The sequence below is a fragment of the Melanotaenia boesemani genome, chromosome 8 (genome assembly GCF_017639745.1).
Source record: "Melanotaenia boesemani isolate fMelBoe1 chromosome 8, fMelBoe1.pri, whole genome shotgun sequence".
NCBI classification, from domain to species: domain Eukaryota; kingdom Metazoa; phylum Chordata; class Actinopteri; order Atheriniformes; family Melanotaeniidae; genus Melanotaenia; species Melanotaenia boesemani.
In genome coordinates this window covers 14,289,354-14,310,434 of record NC_055689.1, presented here as the reverse complement: position 1 = coordinate 14,310,434, position 21,081 = coordinate 14,289,354, and the positions used below count along the sequence as shown (strand labels likewise).

At 39.4% G+C, this 21,081-nt stretch overlaps 1 protein-coding gene across 1 annotated transcript; it reads right to left on the bottom strand.

Annotated features, from left to right (window-relative positions):
• Positions 1-19: 19 nt before the first annotated feature.
• itga6b (integrin, alpha 6b) lies at positions 20-14,009 on the bottom strand. Its single transcript, XM_041992556.1, has 25 exons — positions 13,717-14,009; positions 8,450-8,574; positions 8,281-8,360; positions 7,888-8,149; positions 7,606-7,737; positions 7,301-7,514; positions 7,012-7,205; positions 6,822-6,919; positions 6,552-6,679; positions 6,368-6,457; positions 6,127-6,188; positions 5,838-6,007; positions 5,614-5,757; positions 5,386-5,501; positions 5,080-5,242; positions 4,908-4,991; positions 4,751-4,830; positions 4,510-4,587; positions 4,320-4,422; positions 4,019-4,192; positions 3,739-3,837; positions 3,512-3,622; positions 3,136-3,234; positions 1,618-1,743; positions 20-793 (listed from the first exon to the last, which is right to left on the bottom strand). The coding sequence occupies exons 1-25, from the start codon at positions 13,893-13,895 to the stop codon at positions 629-631; spliced, it is 3,276 nt and encodes a 1,091-aa protein (XP_041848490.1). The 5' UTR covers positions 13,896-14,009; the 3' UTR covers positions 20-628.
• Between the last annotated feature and the right edge of the window lie 7,072 nt (positions 14,010-21,081).

Sequence of the window (21,081 nt, the reverse complement as noted above, 5' to 3'; positions counted from 1 at the left end):
CAAACAAGACACATGGATATGACATTTAAAAAAAACATTTATTCAAAAAGACTTTTGGGGGGCTCTCAACCCATCCTATTTTAAAATAAGTATTTTTTTTAAAAATTACTCATACTGTGGCCTAATAGGATATTTACAAACCTAGTTCTCAAACTTTAAATTGCATGTCTGTACAATCAGAGGCACATTGAATGCAGGAAAGAAATGTATAAACTGTAATGGTAGTGTTTGTGAGAAGGTGAGAAAACTAATATTTTAAGTAACCAGTGTCTGTCTCTCATGATTCTTTGGCCTTATAAAGTAACAAAGTACTCCTTGCAAGAATAAATACAGACAATTCAGAACATTCAAATGTACAAAACACTTACACACTTCTCAACCAAACGTACCAAAGAAGCTCCACAACTGTGCAGGACCATCTCCTGCACTTCATTCAAGAAGAATTCAGCTTGTTGAGCTGAATGTTTGATTCAGTATTTAGCCCTAAAAACACTTATTTCCAAATGATTTAGTTTGCTTCTTGATATTTACAGTCCACATTGTGCAAAAGCAGGGCAGCAAAAAGGTGTGAAACCGGTGGTTCATCAGTGAGCAACAGTGAATATAAGCAATCAGATTTAGTTGGCTGTTAAGAATAGTGTTCATTGCCATGCCAGGTTGTCATCCATGGCTTCTTTTCCAGGTTTTCCCAGTTCCCATTTCCAGGTTTTACGGTTCTCTCCTCCCGTCTGATTCGAACTGCGTTGTAACTGGGAACCTTGTCTTCATACTTGGCACGTTGAAAAAAGCCACACTGCAGAGAAGAAAAAGTCTAATTAATTCTTTTTTTTAAAGCCATTAAAAGATCCTCAAAGGAAGCGAAGCAGGTTGAGAAACTTGTCAGGTGCCAAAATGCAATGAATCTATTTAGAGGTGTAGATAAGCCATCTGTGCACCTCTATGGAGAAAAAAAAATCAGTTTTTATGCTTGTTTTAAACCATTTAAAATGGTTTAAATGCAGATAAGTCCTCAGAGTTTTCCTCAGAGCAATAAGTAATTCTGTCATTGCTCACCAGCCATCACCTCCCCAGGCCATGCAAATAAACTGTGATACACACATAACCATGTGTGAAAAATCTGACACATTATGTCTGCAGAAATCATCAGTTAGCTTCTATAAAGGCATTGGTATCAGGCCAGAGTAGCCCACCATCTGCCTAAAACCAGAAAGCAGCATTTTTGTAGCAAGAAGGTGCAAGAGGAAAAGTTTCATTCATGGCAGACCCGGAAATTTTACCCTCTCTTTTTTTTATGCATTTGATGCCAGCTTCTCTTTTTCTGATGAGTCCTCTTTATTTTTTCCAAAGACTCCACACTGAGGAAAGGCAAATAATTAGAAACTATGATTACTGTTGCATGTACCTAAAGTTGTTTGATAAATGGTGATTACAGATTACACACTGGTAGGTAATCAAAATTAAAAACAAAGTTTTTTCAGTGAAAATCATACAAATAAGAGAATAATGTGAATTTTTAATATCTAATAACACATTAATATATAAAAAATGTTATTTAATAATGTGTATTAATTAAATGGAATAGTTTATGCCCTTGGTCTTTATCTGTCTCAGTCCTACCTTCCAAAGGAGGAACGCCAACAGGCCCAATAGCAGAAGCCCGAGAAGAACGGACAGCACAATGATCCACCACGGCACTCCTCCGTATGTAGCGGCACGTCTCTCTGGAAATACAGTCAGTTTCGCCTGCGCAACACAACAAAAGGGCAAAACATCAGTACAGTACATCAGGGAGACAGCAGGAACATCAGAAGTGACCAAATAACAGTTAAAGGCAGCCCTGTTATTGTCAACAAGAAGAAATAGCCTGGAGATGCACAGGTAGGAAAAACCTTTTTCTCAACATCCACCCAAGCACAGAGGTAAACATACTAACTAAGTCAACCATAAAGAAAAAAACGTTAGACAAACTAAAGTACAGGGGTCACCAAAAGATGCAAACTTCAGACATTTTTATTAAAAAGCCGAAACAGTTTTGGATCTGCAATCTTTGAACAGATAAACTAGAATAACGGATCATAAAATGTCATTTCTAAAAAATGGAGGCACCGTGATGACATGGGTATGCAAGGCCTCCAATGACACTGAGTCCTTGGTTAATGATGATGTCATAGATGACAGACACAGCTGGATGAATCATGAAGTGAGGAGAGAGAGATGCTGTCTGCTCACTCAGACAAAAGCAGCACAGTTTATTAGATGGTGCTTCACAGTAAATATGGGGGAACATGTGATGATAAACAGGGAATAATGTGCAATGACCAAATCAGTCACTTGATCCTAATCAGGCCCAGCTGCATTTCAATAAAACTGTGTGTCAGGAAAGAAATAACCTTTTCCTGTAAGGCCTGGTACACACACAACAATTTTTAATCTTATGAGGTTTTTTCATCTGGTCGAGACCTCACACGTAAAGATAAAAAAATCAGTTTTGATCGTATTGTGTGTGAGGTGTGCTCCGAAAATGTAATCACAGAACAACACACACATTACGATACTGTACCGCAATCTAGTCCTCCGAGCCGGACAATAGTCGAAACGTAGAAGAAGAACCATAGCAACAACCGGTAAAAAACGAAAAAGAAGAAACATAGTAACAATCGGAAAACACAAAACACAGCATGGAAGGGGATATATAGGACGAGGGAATGATGGTGTTCTTGGGAATATTTATAACACAAAAAGCCAAAACTGAAAAAAATAACAGACTGGAGACGGCGTGAACATGGACTTTATTTACTTCCTTGTTCCCCAGCCAGCTCGCTCTCTGATTGGCTACATTCCGTGCCACATCACCATCCACACAGTTACAATGCACGAGTCATCAGTGTTCCTCAGAAATCGGCTGTGAAATACTTAACATGTTCAATATTCCCAATTGTCGGCTACGACCCGTTTCGGAGCGGATTATCAGGACAAATCGGCTCGTAACACACCACAGACCAAATGATTGGACAGGGAAATCTCACGATGATCTGGTGTTTGCCGTTTGAGGTCGGAAAGAGGCAAAATCAGGATAAAAACAGCCCAAAAAATCGTTATGTGTGTAACAGGCTTAAGGTTGAGAACCATAATTACCTGTGCCTCAGCATTCTGCAGCACTGTGTTCTTCGTTCTGCTATCAACATAAAGAGATGCCTTCACTATGACTTCCACATGTTGCACCTTGGAATAATCCTGTAAAAAGAAAAAAGCTAATTAAGTTTTACTTCCTGATTTTTTTTATATTTCATATCCTCTTGTTAGCATTTAACTTTAAGCCAACATGTATCAGCAAAATGCAAAATTTTACTTTTGAATCCGATGTAAAACATGTAAAAAAAAATAAGTATGTACAGAACAGTTTTGTAAATATTTTGTTTTCTCCTAGAAAAAAAAATAGCTGCAACCCACACTGAATTACTATTTAGCAGTTAAGATAAAAAAAAAAAAAAAAAAACCAACCGTCAGTTACCTCTGCAAAGGTACTGTTCCAAAGACGAGAGTGGACAGTGATAACTGCATTACTGTCCAAGCCCCCCAGGAGGCAACTTATCCTCACACACTTAGCCCCTCTGTCACAGGACTGTAAACAAATGGAGCACAAAGATACCATGAATTCCCTTTTTATTGGCTGAAATAGATGTAAATCTAATAACATAAGAAAAAAGAAGAGGATAGAAACTAATTGTGTGACATTACCAAACTTTTTGGCCCGGTATCAAATAAACGTGAAATTATCCCCTTGTTTTCTTCCTGGGTGTTCCCTGCTTCTCTTCTCTTCCTGGCATTACCAGGTTCCTTAAAGCCAAGCAAAAAAAAAAATGCATTCAGCTCAACTTATCAAACCCTAATAGAAAATATCAAATCTCTAATTTAAATAAGAAGTTATTTATCCTTATGTCAATTTCACCATTTAAACATCAACTAAGAAGCTAAAGTGGTAGGCAGAGAAACAACCACATTAATACATGTTTTTCACCTTCATGTTTAGAGGGTCAATCTCGTTTTTGGGAGTGCAGTCTATCCGATTCACCCCGGTGGAGCTGATGCTTATCAGATAAAGCAGCCACTTTCCTTTCTCTGTCTCCTTAGGCCAGTCTATATTAAGGGTGGCGGCTCCAAAGTCTGTCAAGCTCTTTCCCAGGTTGATTATCTGTCAAAACATCAACATTATCTTACTTTAGTAGATGTAGTATCACATATTCATCCAGCACATAAATACTATTTGAGTAAAAGACATATTTGTGCATCAGTAAGACAAGCAGCTTCCTTGTACTCACCTTGAACTGGTGTGTGATGGCATTGCCAATGTCGCTTGCAGTGTTCATAGCCGACTCACCTTTGACCTCTCCAGAGAAGGAGACCTGAGACGGCTGGGCTCGACTGGGAAGACAGACATGCACTTTTAGCTGCATGAACCGTTGCATACTTGTGTGTTTTTGCTGATGTGTGTGTGTGTGTGTTTCTTACCCTGATAAAGACAATTGCAACATGATGGCCACTTTTGCCCTGGCTTTGACAGCAGGTACATTCTTCTTTTCACTTGTCCTGCCAGATAAAATTAAGCCACAACTTAACTCAAGAGACTAAACTATAAATGATGTATTATGCATATTCTAAGTAAGTTAATTACACTCCAGTGAGAGTGTTTGTTGTTTGTAAGTGCAATCAATGCAACTGAACAATTTGCCATGCAGGATCACATACTTACGTCTCTAACTGAAGCCCTATCTCCAGTTCAGAGGTGCTGAGAGAGATGCCAACAGTACCCATCATAATGTAGAAGGTCGTCTAGAGACAAATACTTCAGAATTAATTATGACATTTGTATAAAAGGAGTAAAGGGGAGCAAAGTCACTTTTTCTCACCTTTGAGTCACGTTTGAACGGGTTTCCAAGTTCACAATCAGCCTTAGAGCCATTTTTATTGGCTGTGCAGGTAACTTGTGGCTCCTAAAATAATTAATACGTCAAAATCAGAATCAGAAGATGGTATGCGTGTCTGTGACAGACAGAAAGCATCAGGGAAAGGGGGACTTACATTTACATTAGATGAAGCTCGAAAACCAGAGTAGGTCAGAGAGCGTGGTAAAAGCGCGATCACAGAAGCTTCGTATGCATCATCTCCACCCAGATTAGTCACTGTGACCTCCAAGGCGATGTCCTTTTGGTCGCTGAGCAGGATCACTGGCACATCATTCTCCCTTCAAAGAGATGGAGCATGAGATGTATCGTCCTATGAAGCTCAGTGTGAAGGGCAATGTAGTAGCCCTCCGCTTGATGATTTTCTTTGACATTAACCATGATAAAAAAAAACATGAAAAAAAGCAAGTGTGTGTCTTCTCACAATTCAAATGGAGTGAAGCTTTCATCGTTGACCGTCCTGAGGCCGTAGCGATATATCACTTGCAGGTTGCTTTGACACACATTATCATCTCCACAACCCTCCTTCAGGAAGTGCAACTATAAACACATTCATGCACATAAAAAAAGACAGGGAAGAGAAAATACGCAACTAAGACAACATCTGCTCTTTGATGAGTTTTTATATAAATTAAATATCACGCATAAATACCTGTGCTCGAGTTGTCTTCGGCACATTAGCGTCCAGCACAGGTGGCACTTGAGGAGCTGCACTCTGACGACGCTTACGTTTGGCATCCTGGATGTCCACAGTTACATCAACTGGAATCCCACGCAGCTTGTCTTTAATATTTTCCTGAGGTATGATGATGTAAAATATTTAGATACAAGCCACAATGCACTTTTATCCACACAGAATACTGAAAGTATAACTACCTGTATGATAAGTTGGCGTGTGACACACTGTTCCTTCCCTTTGGTGTCCACGGTGATTGTTCCTTTGGATTCATAGTTATTAGCAGAGTCAGAAGACTCTTTGAAAGTGGCCCTGGGTATAAGACCATTCTTCCTAAGGTCAGAATCCACCTCAAGGGAGTATGCCACCGCTAGATGGGACAGTGAAAGAGTCACAGTATAAGATGGGAGCCGGATGTGGAGACAAAGCAATAAAGATTACGTTTTCCCTGAGAAAAGCAACTAGAATTAAAAATGTGGTACAACTTACTCAGTCTGGGAGTATAACTCTTGGGGCTGGCAGTGTAGGTGAAGCATGCTTTAACTTCCAAGCTGGGAATACAGAGCAGTTTATCCACAATCAGACACATTGGCATATTTTCTGTTTTTTTTTCCTTCTTCTTTTTCACAATATATTGATGTTTTTTTTACTTTAAAGTAACATGCTTGATAGAATAATATTATGGTTGCACAAAATGACTGAATATCAAAGACAAAAGGGAAACCCATACCAGAAAGTTTTGCCACAGTTCTTATTGCTGAGGTCAATTTCACTTGGTGAGAATGTGACTTTTTTCTGGATGTTTATAACTGGTTGGGCTCTGGGAAGAAAAAGCTCAGTAAGAATCTCAGAAACCAACATGAACCCTCAATCAGATTAATGCCCTTTTTTGTGTTTTAGTCTTTTTCTTTTACCTGTAAACAAAGACCGAGTCTGAAAGGGATCCAACAGCCAGATCTGGATAAGAGTTCATATCTAGGTCCATGTTACCTGCCAAAGAGTAGCCAAATAGTCTAACCCTTAAAGCCTGGCCAGATAGCACCTTTGAAAGGAAGAACACAAATTCTCATTAAGGGATGGGTGGCCTACATCATGCTTAAGCTTCATTTAGCATCCGATTCTCAGAGGAATCAGATCAAATTTTAGAATAAACATCATTATGCAGAAAAGAAAAACTTGCATACCTGTGCAGCTACTTTAGACTTAAGACCTGTGGCAGCTCCATGGTAGATGTAAACTTTCCCTGCACCGTTGTCTTCATAAGGAGCTCCCACTGCAAAATCTGACAAACGGACAATAAGGGGGGGGGGTATGTTAGTAATGGCCAGCAGAGAATAGCGTACACATGCTGACACACAAATACTGCGTCCTGACCCTGGTAGCCATCTTGATTAATATCTCCCACATGTTCCACAGCCAGGCCAAACATGGAGTCCTGAGGTCCATCGATTCTGGTGGGTGTGACTTTGTCCCACTTTCCAGCCTCATTGACATAGACGTAGACAGCTCCCCCAATTTCTCCATCTTTCTCAAAGTACTGAGGCGCTCCAACCACTATATCCTGCCAGCTAATAAACAAGAGCATAACATGGACATGAATGAACTTTCAAAACAATAATGGAAGCAGAAATTAAATTGTGAACAGGTCATCCTGCCCCCTCACCCATCTCCGTTAAGATCCAAGACAGCCAGATCATAGCCGAATGACGAGGCCAGACCTTCCCCTTCCAGGGTGTACTCCTCTAGTAAGATGCTGTTTGATTGTTCACCTTTCTTCAGCAGCACCACTGCTCCACTATGGTTTGCTCTGGGAGCTCCTGCCACTACTGTTAGCTGGTTCTTCTTAGTCAAATTTTTCCCAGAGTCCAGAGAGAAGCCTGAGAAACAGAAACAGAACAAACAATCACTTCCATCATCGGGTCCCAGAAGACTCATCTTCAGAATCACAGCAAATATTAAATATCTTACCCAGGTAGCTGTTGGCAGGAGCAGGAACCAGTTCAGGGTTCTTTACACTCTCATCGCCTACCTCAAATGGCCCATCATCAAAGATGCCCATGTCTAGAAAGGTCTCATTTCTTTGTTCCAAGCGTACTATGCCTTGAAGAGCCGGACGAAATGAAACGAGATGATGTGACTTGTCATTAAAGGTAAAAAACAAAAAAACAGTAGCAGTAGCAAATTCCTCTATCAAGAATAAGGAATATGTGTTTATGTGCTGCTCTAACACAATCACATACAAAGAGCTACCTTTCCAGTTGTAAGCTCCAGGAGCTCCAAAGATTAAGTAGTGGTAGTCTTTATCGAATGTAGCGGAGAGACCCTGCTGGCAGGAACCGAACATCTCATGGCCTTTGGGACGGCCATCACAAAAATGCCACTGTCCTTCATCGTCATTCGTGAGGGAATCAATTTTTAAGTCCTGTCTCAGCACATAGCAGCGACCGATGATGTCTCTGGATTCCATGGATGTCTTCACATTGTTGCGCCGCTGGTAGCGATGGGCACAGACCTATAAAGGAAACAGTATGACACTGCTGACTACTGATGCCTTTCTGTTGATTCTGAGGTACCTGTATGAAGAACTTAATGCTAATGTTGGTTACAATAGTTTGAAATGTTTAGATACAAAGACAGCTTTACCACAATCTTGCCTCCCGGCCCCTGACTGTTGACTGTCACTCCCATCCACTGGTTTTCTTTGCTTTCTCTGGATACATCCTCTATACAAGCACAGACAAAACGAGAATACTGTCTCCTGTTTTAGACATAAAATGCATTGAAAATGTGCAAGTATCACCACAAATCTCACCCTTATTATCAAAAATAACTCTTGTGCAAACGGTGGTGGAAGTCAGGTCACAGCTGTAGAGCCCTCCTGTCACTTTAGCTTTTTGACCACTCAAGGCTTTTGCTTGTGGTGCACCAACCAGCAATCTACAACAGACAAACACATGTAAATAAATCAGGTTTTCCACTTATACATGACATAATCACACATTCCAGCCTACAGGGCTGCCGCACAGTACTCATATTCACACACACACAATCGCGCACATCTGCCATCAAACTGATGTTCCATGTCCTCACAGTCCAAATAACTCAAAGACCCCTTTCAGTTCCCTCCTGTAGATATCTGAACCAGGCTTTCTGCTGTATAGAACCAGATTTTCTACATACACAGACACTGCCTTTGTGGACAGAGAAAGAGGGAAATTTGCCACACCCAAGCTTTGACATTAACCATCAGTGGTTGTACTACTGATGGCCCACAGAGATTTTCCATAGAGAAAATTGGATATCAACATTTGAAATAGTTGTCTGTGAAGGTTTACAATGAAGAACAAGGTACATACACACTGTCAACACACTGCTCTCTCCCCATCTGCATGTTCCGGCTAGCTTTGTCTCTCCAATGACCTTCAGAGTTAATGTTGTACAGCACCCTGTCTTTACCAGATGAGATTAAGCAAACCCATTTTTAGCTGGAAAACAAAGCATCCTCAGATGCACACAGCATCTCAAAGCAAATTTATTGAGACATGCTGAAAAACACAAGGAAGTGCTGAGGCCTAATGCGATCAATGCAGACCTAACTAGTCCACTCTGCAAACCCTAAAAAGGAGACGTCCAACTATACAGCTGACTGTCAGAATAAATCATGATAATTACTGACTTAATGAGGGAGACTGGTACAGGACAATAAATCTTTTTATGTCGTACAAATTATGGCTGGTTTTAACAATCATGCATGCAGTCTGTTAATGGTGCTGTTTTGTATTTGAATGTTAATCACTGTGGAAATGTTCATTTTTCCAGACCAGATTCCTATGAGATAAATTATTAACATAGAAACCAACTCCTTTTGTGAGCTGAAAAAGTGTAAACTATTCAACACTGAATGGGTTTGAACATGTTTCAAAACCTCAGTTTTATAATTTGTCACTATACACCCAAGAAGTGTCCAGTCAAAACCTTTCTAAATCATAAAGGGAGTGAAATAACACTTGACATTCAACACAATCTGAAGTCAATTCTCCACCTCTGTGCGCTCTCCCAGGCTGGGCAGAAAAAAGGTTTTCACACTAAGTGAAACAACATGGCCCATTAAAAATGTATTTATTTCTTTAGAAAGAGTTATTCTGACCAGCAGTGAATGGCAGATGTCTCCACTCCACTCTCATTATCCTGTGAGACACAGGACATCAGGAGAATGGATGGAAAACACAGTTAAGATATAATGGTCTCTGGTCTCTGGAATAGTGGTTATAGGGAACTAAAGCAATGTAAAACTTTGCTTTATTCAACTGTTTTAGGGGCTAAATGCAGATAACAGTAATGTAACTCTCTAAGATATAGTACAAGCATGTAATGACAAGCTAAAGTCTACAATCTGCAATTAGTTATTGTAACAGAGGACTGAAGTGCTGACATGATGTGTCAGCATTGAGATAACTCTGACCTACTGCCCCAGTGACAGCGACTCAGCCGTTTATCTAATCATTTACCACCAGCAGAGGAAGCCCCGACATGCAGGCTTTGACTACAGGAAGGACTAACACAAACACAGAGAAGCAGGGTGTGTATGTTCAGCTCCAAGTGTGCAATGACTCGCAACAGGCACACAGTCACACACACAAGCAGTGGTATTCGGACACACAGAATGCCTCTGCATGGGCAGGGCAACGTGAATAGTGTAGTGTGGCCATGGGAGAGACATCCCATTGAGAGAGGTGTGTTTTTGTTTTTACAGCAGTGAATTGGCAGCCCACTAGGACACAGAATGTTGCTTAGCAACAACTGGTGGCACTCTATCAACTTGAGGTATTCACTTCCAAATGGGTTGCAGATCCAGAGGTTCATGACATGTTATCCAACAGAATCTGACCGGATGAATAATGCTGGTATTTGGTGCCCAGATGTAAAACTGATTTATGTTCCTGTCAGCATTCCTTCAGCTATCACTTCTTTCTTCCCTTCAGCTCCTTTTCTTTGATGTTGGATAACCTTAACTAACCTGAGGATATGGACTCTCCGACTCTCATGCTTATTTTCTATGAAAAAGATAAACCACATGCTCACATGCACAAAGAAAAACGTCAGTACTAAACGTCACGTTCTCTCCTTGCTTCTTCTTTCACCTCTGGAAATAGCTGCTTTCTCTTCACCCTATTAGCCTGTCTCAGTATCATTTTCTCTTCATGCTAATCTTAACACTTCCAAATTTTTATTTTACTTTCCAAACACACACACACACACATATTTACTTTCTCCCACACATTTCTCACACCCAGTCCAACCTCTTTAACTTTGCTACATTCTCATTTGCTCTCTTCCTAGCTCTCACTACTTTTGTGTTCCCTCAAGATTTTATTATACAGACATCTCTATCCAGCAATTATAAAGGAGCATGGAATGCAACACACACACACACACTGCAAGCACAAACACGAGCACACATGCATACACAGGTCCCGCCCTCTCCTGCAGGTACATGTAACCCCCAGCCCTGCAGGAGAATTTACAAGTCTGACTAAAAGTTGGCATGTATGGTTGGCTAAAGGGTTGTGATTCACCATGCACACCCAGCAGTGACACACTAACACTCAGCACACATGTAGTGGCAAAAGACTCCTAGAAAAAAATTCAGGAAAAGAAAAAACACTGGGATCACAAATGATCTGCTTAGCTATCTTTTATTTTTGCCTCAGGTTAGGAATGTATCAAGCAGCACGTTGTGCTCTCTGACACTCTTCCAAATAACTGACAACAAGGCAACGCCTCAGCCACAGCATGCATCACCACCATTTAAAACACACTAACAGGCACTTACTCTAACACACAAACATCCACAGGCAGCACAAAGACAAGCGTGCACTCAAACAAATACATGCGAGTGGATTCCACCTCTATAACAGCAAAATAAACCTAATCACAAACATGGATTATGGATCATTGTCCTTACACTTCAAAGCTTAGTGTACTCAATAACAATAAAACTTCTTCAGCTTTGTTTTTTTGTGTTTTGGAAAGAGATTTGGGTAAATAACCATGCCTTATATTTAATAACCCTACTGCAATCTTGCAGTAAACAAATAATTTTATTATGCCACTCAAAAAAAAAAAAAAAGCCAAACTACTACAGAGGCCTCATCTTCTGTTTATAATCACAGACTTTATAAATTAGCATATCTGCACATCCAGGAAACCACAAACAAGCATTTTGCTTGAAACTGAATTCATTAATGCCTCTGAGTCCAGATTCCAACAGGTAATTGTTGTTTTTCAGTTCACTGAATCCAGCTATGGTCAGTTGTGTTGCACTAAACATTACAACCTGAAGCAGAGGGACTCAGTGGTGACTTTGGTCTTGTGCCAGTCGCCATGTGTCTTTCATTTAGTTAAAGCCTGGGAGAAGGATAAGAATTGCAGCTGGGTGTGAGTGTGTGTAAAATTAGGAGAAGTTTAAAATGAGTTTAAATGTAATATCTGTGAAGAAGGTTAAAGACAGAGTCTTAAAAGTGCAGGGTTTCTGCACAGTTGCACCACATCTGTTTACTAAGCACATACTTCTGGGTACAAGGCAGAAAGGCCTGTGTATTGATTGTTTCTGTGTAAAAACTCAGTCAACAAAAGCACTTAACACATATCATTCCTGCTTTAGATTTTTATCCCCAACACAGGCAAGTGTGCTGTCTTCACTAAAACACTTCAATCTACAAATACTACCTTAAAAACAGCCAACAGAAAGATGTCATACCACATTTATTTGACAACTATATGGTTTTTTTTCTGTTGAAAGCATGAAGGGACATTATTTCATCGTGTATAGGAAAAGATTATAGAATGCTCAGAATAAGCCGAACAGGTAGGAAACGGGATCTTTTGGTCTATCTCCCAACAGGGGCAAAGTGTTTTGTTCTTGGCATTCATCCCAAATGACATAAATCAAAATACAGTGAATGAATAATTAAAGACACATGTCTTTTCAAAGCCAAAAGATGTATTGCATTAACGTTTAAAGCTGAAAGCAAAAATTGGTCTCAGGAGGTGGCTTGGGGAAATTTCCCAAAGTTCACAAATGAAAATAATGGCCCACACCCCGTGAGATTAATTAAATGAATTTTAATATATATCATAGACAAGTCTGGGGAATTGTTAAGAAAATTCATCTTGTATTGCTATTTTCTATACAACTTATAATAAGGGTTGTTTGGTTTATATATATGTATTTTCTAAATGTCTCAATAAATACACTGTCAAAACCAAAAGAAAAATCTAATGCTGTTCTCACTTTAAATTAAGTGGAGGTTTGACTACTTCCTGTATCCACTGATTATGAACCTAAAAAACATAAACATGTAAGCCTGTTATAGGAACATCACACCTCATGTCAAGTCTAACTGATCTCATCTCAGGTCAGTTTATAACATGCCTATACCAATGTGGTGTTCAATTGATGCCATTTTATTTTTGTTTTTTTATGAAAAATTATGAACACTGTTCAAAACTGACCCAAAACTTACAAAGTAGTAGTTATAAAAGATTTTCCGTCTCAAAAAGCCTCAAGTTTTGTTTCCTAAAGTTCCCCACACCTAAAGCAAAAAGGTGAAAAAGAAAGAGAGACGTGGCCGCGCACTGTGTGCACGTGCACACAAAGCTGCTGTGGAGGTCCAATCAAAACTCCCAAATAGGTAACCTGGAGCTAAAACATTAACAAATAAGATCGTTTTGAAGTTAAACTCACAGCAGGTGCAAATTAAGAGGGACGCGGTACATAATTCTTCTGGAAAGTTTGCGGAAATAACTGTTTTGATCTACCTGCGACATACCTGAGCTCAAGTATCAGATTGCTAGCACCTTGATAGTTAGCTTCAATGGTGTCTGTCTCACACTAGCCCTGGAAGAGATATCTCCTCCTGCTGCAGCTCTGATAACTCCTAAATAAACTTATAGTCGTATAAACTACTGTAACATTTTAATTACATGAATATAAGTTAAGTGACAATGGTATTTTATAAGTCTAATTAACTGCCCCCCAAAGCACATTTCCCTTTAATCCTAATTTCTTGTTCTTACAGCCTCTTATCTGGATTCAGCTGCCGGTGCAAGGCTAGAGAGAAGCCGAACAGGCTCCCGGGGTCCCCGTTCTTCCGCAGGACATTCTCGGTGTCCAAGTTGAACGCCGACAGTCGGCCACATCCCAGCAGAAAGGTGAGCAGCCACAGTCCACAGGTGATACAGCCTTCCATGACCATGTAAAACTCCTCTGAGCTAGTAACCCTTACTACCTTGGTTCAGGAGGCGCAGAGTGCGACTGAGTTACTGTCGGAGGGTTGAATGTTGTTCACGAGCTGCCCCTCCCACTGTCCTCTACAGGCACTCACTAACCATCCCACCACACCTCAGAATGCTGCACATATAACATATTTCCGCCGGAAATTATGGATTCCTTGTAGAAAGTTTGCACTTAGGTCAATTTTGTAATCTGCCTGGGTCACTGAAGTCTGAGGCTGCGTCAACATTTATGTGCGGCAACAAAAAATGGTGTTTCAGGCTTCACTGGTAGCCTCAGACTAAGTGTTATAGTATAACACCATTATAAAGGCTGCTGTTAAACTCCCTTGGAAACAGGCATAAACAAACACAACAGAAGCTCCAGAAGAGAGAAAATATTGGCAAAATTCACAGTGACATAACAATGTGCGCACTTGTTCCATCCTCTCATTGTACATTGAACAGTTTGACATCATATGCCCTTAAAACTGAGAAGAAGATATCATAACACTGAGAGAAGAAAAAGAAAAAAGATAAATAGGGGGTGTGGTAAAGACTTAATTTGGACCAAATCAATAGCAAAAATAGAAAAATGCAGCAATTACAATGTTTTCCAGTACAGAAACAGGACAACCACAGCCCAGAAATTGCAGCTTTATTTATGTATTTATTTATTTGTTTAGTTTTATTTTTTAAAGAACCCTCCTGGCATTGTCATTCACCATTACATAGCATCACCATGCCACATGTGTCTTCTGTAATGACTCATTAGATGAGTCACAGAGCCAGAAGGAGCCAGAAGAAAGAGAGGGCACAGACGTGCACATTAACAGACTACTTTCACCAGATGATTTTCAAGGCATTCCGTGAGATGCTGACCCAAAGCTTGTCCTCGCAACACAGCATTTCAGCAGACAACGCTGGCTTTGTCTGCACACGAAGAAAGAGGGCAGACAGAAAGAGAGAGGGAGACAGAAACTGCCCACATACAGTACTATAAAAGGCACAAATAATGGTGGAAAAAGGGAATGCAAAGAAGGAAAAGGGCAGGGTAGGAATGTGGTTCCTACACAGGTCTGTTATCTACTTAAGACCTCATTAACAGGATTTGGAAAGATCAGTTGGTTCAACTTTCATTAGACCTAAACAAAAGAAAATAAAACAGAAGTTTAGTCTTGATGCTTTCTTTTATATCAGTCATGAGTAGATGAGGAAAATAAGGTGCATTTGATCCGTATTTGAACAGCAGAGCAGGCTAATTCAATCTAAATTTCAAAACTTTCTTCTAGTCCCGGTCGGTCACATGTTTGGCAGATGTCCTGATAATATTAGTCTATCATTTTAAAATCTCATTCTGGAGGAATCCTTCTATCTTGTGACCATGATTGCCTCTTAACTCTATGCTATGTGATAAACTGGGCAAGAAAAACAAAATGCAACCTTGAAGTTGATAAGATAAGATAAAAACGACACTGTGTGAAGCGAAACAAGAGGCTTCTGCAGTTCTCACAACCAAACTTTCATGCACAAATTGTGATACTGTGTCAGGAACTCCAATTAGCAGGCACATGACAGGCGGTCTCTCCATGAGGGCTCTCATTATTGGGTTAGGTTTAGTGACAAGTAAAATAAAAAAAGACCCCTTAAAATTACATTTCCCTTGTCTGCCCAGATCACCCCATTCTTTGTCCTCTAGAGATATGAAGGGCTTACATTATGTCTACAGATAAACAAACAGAGAAACCACTGCAGTTACAGTTAAGCCTTAATCTTTTCATTCACTGTTGTTATGACAGCAAAGGATCCAGCATAGTTGCGAAGGCACAAATCAGAAACTGACTCTGAATAAACAAAAAAATTTACATGTTTGATGGTGCACTTAAGAACAGTTACTTAAATCTGTGCAGAAATAATCATTTTTAATAACTCTACGGGGAACTAAATAGCACACTGTTATAGGTAACTATTTATTAGCTGAGGTTAATCACTAATCTTCTCAGAGTCCAGGTTTTAAAACATTTTACCACTCAGTTGTTCACCGTGGAGAAGATTTCTTGGCGAAAAGTCATATTAATCAAGACCTAAGTCATGCATACTGCTCTGAGTACAGCATGTTCAGTAGCCAAGAAAAAAATAGCCTCAGGTGCCAAACAATCTTCTCTGACACACACACGGGGAGTTGCAAAGCGTCTGGACTCGCCCAAGCCACAGCCCTGCAGTTGTTCATAAAACAGCACCTCCAGGTACACGAAAGGAAGGCACACTAACCTGAGGGTGTGGCTCACTGAGCTGAGTGGCAGGGTGTGGGTCCATGACGCTGTCGAAACATGTAGCATAAACTCACTCTTGCATCAGTTTTATAATCATATTTAACCACAAAGCTAAGATCTTTCACAACTACAGCACTTTCCCTGAGTAACACTGGCTCACTTTGTATGATTTCTAGCTAAAGCAGAGAAAATAGACATGAGTGAAACATTTTGTATTCTGAAAACCAAGAACACCTGAGAGCAAAGACATAAAAAAGATATAAAAACTGGAAACCCGACAGTGGCAGTTGTGTTAACGTTAATCCCCTCAAAGTGGTATTTGTCAACATAATAGACAGCAAACTTTCACAATTAGTAAATTTCCTTATTTCATTCTTCAACTTGAAAATGCTTATTTTAGAAATCTTTAAGAGAGAGAATTATGCAGTTAAATCAAGTCCATGATGTTAGAAATTAAATAAAATTCCAGGTCTGCTGCATTCTTATCACAGGAAAACCTAATATCCACAAAAATCCTGGTTTTAATGCACTCACACAGTCCAGCTGGGTTCTCAGCACATTTAAGTTCATGACATGAATATTAACATCAGCCTTTACACTGTAAACACGATGAGAACAATGTGTGCTTTATGTAATGTAAAAAAAGAAGATGAATTAGCAATCGAATGACATTGTGAGGACAAAGGTTTCATTTTCCTTCTGTCTGGTATCTTCTATTCGCTGTATTGATCGGGCAGCTTAGTAAGACTTAAACACTCGTAGTTAAAACATGAACACATTCTGTACACAGGCTGTAACAGATCCTCTACCCTTCTCAATTAGTGCATGGATTACAGTCAATAAGGAGTAATTGGTGTCTTCTCTTGCCCCCCACCCCCTGCTCTTTTATAGACTTTCCCCATGAGTAAACTGTGTGTAAGTCAAAGCTCTGGCCAGAGGATGTAATATGAGACTGGGTCCCATTGTTAAAAGCTCCAGGTGTGCTTTTTAAAAAAACGTTAGGTAACCTAAATGGGTCACAGAGTGACAGAAGTTCACTTCTGTTTTCTCCTGAATGATTCGAGTCGGCAGCAGACGCTCGCCTCAGCTTATAAAATAAGTCTACTAGACGCTATCACTGATAAGATAATTAGTTTATTTCCTCCGTAGTCAAATGTTCTGATTTCTTTTTTTTTTTTCTGAACTTGTCAGCCATATGAGTTAGAGTCGTCTGTTACTAGCTGTAAAAACGAAAACGCATACCAGTAACATCACAATAAAAATAAATCACAATAAAACTGTAAAGTATGGCAGATAATTAAAGAAATAGCAGCACTGACAAGGAAATGCAGGAAAAACAAGTCACACAGTCACAGAACCGGCTGGGAAGAAGGACGAATGAAAGTATCTTGTATGTTCCTTTATAGTTGGGTATGTGCAATAACATGTAATAATAAAAATAATAATAATAATAATATGCAGACTTTAACAGTTTATTTAAAGTCTGGTGTATTTAAGCATATATGCAAAAAAACACAGAGGCACATTATTAAATTAGTTCATGTGACACTTCCTTGCACAATGATGCAAGATAAGTTAACAACTATGAAATAATGCTTAGTTAATGTTTTACTGTATACAATAAATGAGGCTCAAGACCAGTATTGTATTTCTTTTATTCATTGGTTTATCTTACTGCTGCTGCACTCTTTGCAGCACGAGATTGAATTGTAATAGTACAAATTTGTGGATAAGATTCCCTCTATGAAAACTCCTCTGCTCCTGCACTGTGCTGCTGTCTAGTCAACACTGGTCAGTCAACACCAAACTGACCAATAATTTAACTTTATTAGTAAGCATGTGCATTATGGGCTGTGTTCAGCTAAAATATACCTGGGGGCAGGGTTGTAAACATGACCCAGCTCTTGAGAAAGACACATGACACAAGTTGAAAAAGCTCCAGTAAATTGGTTCATTGGATAAAACTAAAATGTAAGTGTTTTGCTGCTTAGCTTCCACATATAAACATGTAGCAACTAGAAAGTGAAAAACCTGATTAACAAATGCTCATTTTCAGTTCATGAAAGTAGTTTAATTTCTCATTTTTTGTTATTGTAGATTATTTTCTTCTTATTCTGATGTGTTTTTCTTTTATTTACATAACCAGCATCATTTTAGAATAGCAATACTTTTTTTTTGGGGGGGGGGGGGGGGGGGTCTCCTGTCTCCTATTTAATAACTTAATTTAAGCAGAAAAGTCTACAAAACTTGTAAAAGACTAAACAATTATCATTTCCAGTTGCTCTGATAATGACTCCCAGAAATGTAATTAAGTTAGCTTTTTTTTGTTTGTTTTATTTCTATCAACAGTCTAAACATAAAGAGACATTGGAATTCATTTATATCCACCACTATGTCCTGAAATAAAGAACTTTTTTATTCCTAGTGATAAATTTAGCTGCTTTTCTTTGACCTTTGGTTACTACCATACCGAGCCGTTTACCCACTAAGATTTAGTACTTGCCATCAATGCATGTGTGTATGAGACAGATCTGCCTCCACATGTCTGAAAATGATATAATCACTATCTTAAACCCACAATTTCACAAATCACCAAGGAAACCAGTACTTTCTGCTGCTTGCAGAATCATAAGTGTGATTTTGTGTAACACGGATGATAAAGCTCACCTGAACTAACCACATTTCCACAAACATGTTACGGTACATAATGTTAACTTACCAGCACTAAGATGGAAAGCATTTCTATCCTGCACACACTGTTATTTTGTACATGCTAGCAAGCTAATATTAGTTCAAAGCAGCATTGTGCCAAAAGATCAGAGAGTTGTTACATATACCTCCTCAGTATACTAGAGGATAGTGTCATTTGATGTTTAATCAAACAGCAGAGTGAATCTAATACAAACCACTATAATTTAACATAGTGTCCTAATAATTCTACTTAAATACACATACCATACACACTCCAGTGCATCTGAATTGTCTATAACCCAAAGCTCAACAAAACTGTGGCTTCTATTGTGGCTTCTTTTAGCAGCCAAAGAGGCCATACATGATTGAATGGAAATAATTCTTAAGTCCCACACAGTCATGCACATAAACATAAATCCCCAGTTGTTTAAATGGTACTCTGAGGATTCTGGTGGGGTCCTAGGAACAAGGATCACTTCAGAAATTCTTTCACCATCCCTCCAATTCCTTTTAGCTCCATGGAGAAGACCTCCGTCCATCTCTTTCTGTCCACTACACAACACTGTAGACACACAAATACACACACATACACAGAGCTTTATTGCTACTGTTGAATATGTTTTGTCTTTCAAAGTGAGAATACAAAACTTTCATATGAATCTCCTGTACTTCACACATAGTATTTTAGTAACTATAGAGAGATAACCACATTAATTCCAATGTAAGTGTTAAGAAATAGATCAAAGATGACATGTGGGTACAGAGGAATTATTGGGAAAAGTAACGAAATAAAACAATTGTTCTCCCCGCAGGCTTATCTGATGTGACTCAAGTGTGTCCACACCTTCCAGTAAGGTCACACACACCTTCACCAGCATAGATGGTAGTGCTTTAAGCTGCATAACTGTTTTTTCTCAAGTCTACACTAGAGAATTGTGCAGGGTGCTGTATTTTCCATGGATGTTTATGGGATGTGTGAATCTCAGAAAACAACAGAGGCGGTCAAACATTTATCACAGAGCTTTTAGAGTAGCCTCAGGCAATACATACCGTACACACACACACAAACACACACACAACACACTGCTGCTGCTCTTTTTTGGCAGTCTGCTTTGGTTGCTTAGGCTCGTGAAGGGTGTCAGTGAAACAAAGAGACTCACAGAAGCAAAACAGATACATCTGAAAATCAAGGCAACACGCTGGGAAGAGTGGATTTGCTTGCTTATCTGCGGTCTGAAAGCACAGCGGTCTGGTCCCACCTCCAATAACATTTTCACTGTGCTAAAAGGCCAGGAAGCATTCCTTGCAATTAAAAAGAGTCAAGAGGTCAAAAGAAAAAGTTTCCACCTTGTAAGTGTCAATCAGGAGTGGACCTTCCATGTGTTCATCTGGTGACCCAAGTATCTACTTATCCATATACGTATGCATCATTGCAGGAATGTTTTACATGCGAAATATAAAACATATGGAGTGTTGTCGCAGATTGCCTCCTGTAATCTTCCAGGTTAAATCTTGGTTTTACGAAGTATCCTTTAAAGAATTAATAAAGTTAGTGCCTCTCTAGAGTTTGTCTTTCTTTACGGAGCTGTTTATCTATTCATTCATTTATTTTGTACTTGAACCAAATTAAGTTTTTCACTTTTTTAGTTATGAGGCCACTTTGGTTACTTGCCAGTGTTGTTACTGGGAAAATCTTAACAAATATTAAAACCAGCTGGAATCAATGACATTAAATAACAGCAAGAGTGAGTAATTACAGAACTAATGCATAGCTTACATTCAGTAGTCTTAATGTTTTAAAATGGTCATTTCTTACATTGCATCTCTTTTTTCTTTCTATCTTAACCTGAACAAACCCTGCTGCTCTAGGAGTTGACTCACTCAGCATCAGCCTGTGGACACATGTCCTGGTACAGTAAATGTTCGGCTCCAAGGAACTCTGGTGCAATAATTGGACTGCTTACTAATGTTCAGCACATATCATCTGTGCATGTGTGCAAGACAGAGCTGCCTGCACAAGTTTGGAAATGATGCACCACTTTGTTATTGGTACAATTTCACAGGTCACCTGGGAAACCAAAGCTTTCTGTGGTTCTTAACCAAGAAAAGTCCCAGGTAGGTGTGATATTTCACAGTTAGGCTCTGACACATATGTATTTGTGTAGGTTTACACACCTGGAATATGAAGATATCAGGGAAACAGGAC

What these genes read in the sequence shown, in the direction of transcription:
- itga6b (XM_041992556.1), bottom strand. Translation starts at nt 13,895, where the DNA reads ATGGTCATGGAAGGCTGTATCACCTGTGGACTGTGGCTGCTCACCTTT. An exon ending in AGTCTAAAGTAGCTGCACAG is followed by an intron (nt 6,680 to 6,821) that starts GTATGCAAGTTT and finishes TTCCTTTCAAAG; the next exon opens with GTGCTATCTGGCCAGGCTTT. An exon ending in CGAAGACAACTCGAGCACAG is followed by an intron (nt 5,502 to 5,613) that starts GTATTTATGCGT and finishes ATGTGTTTATAG; the next exon opens with TTGCACTTCCTGAAGGAGGG.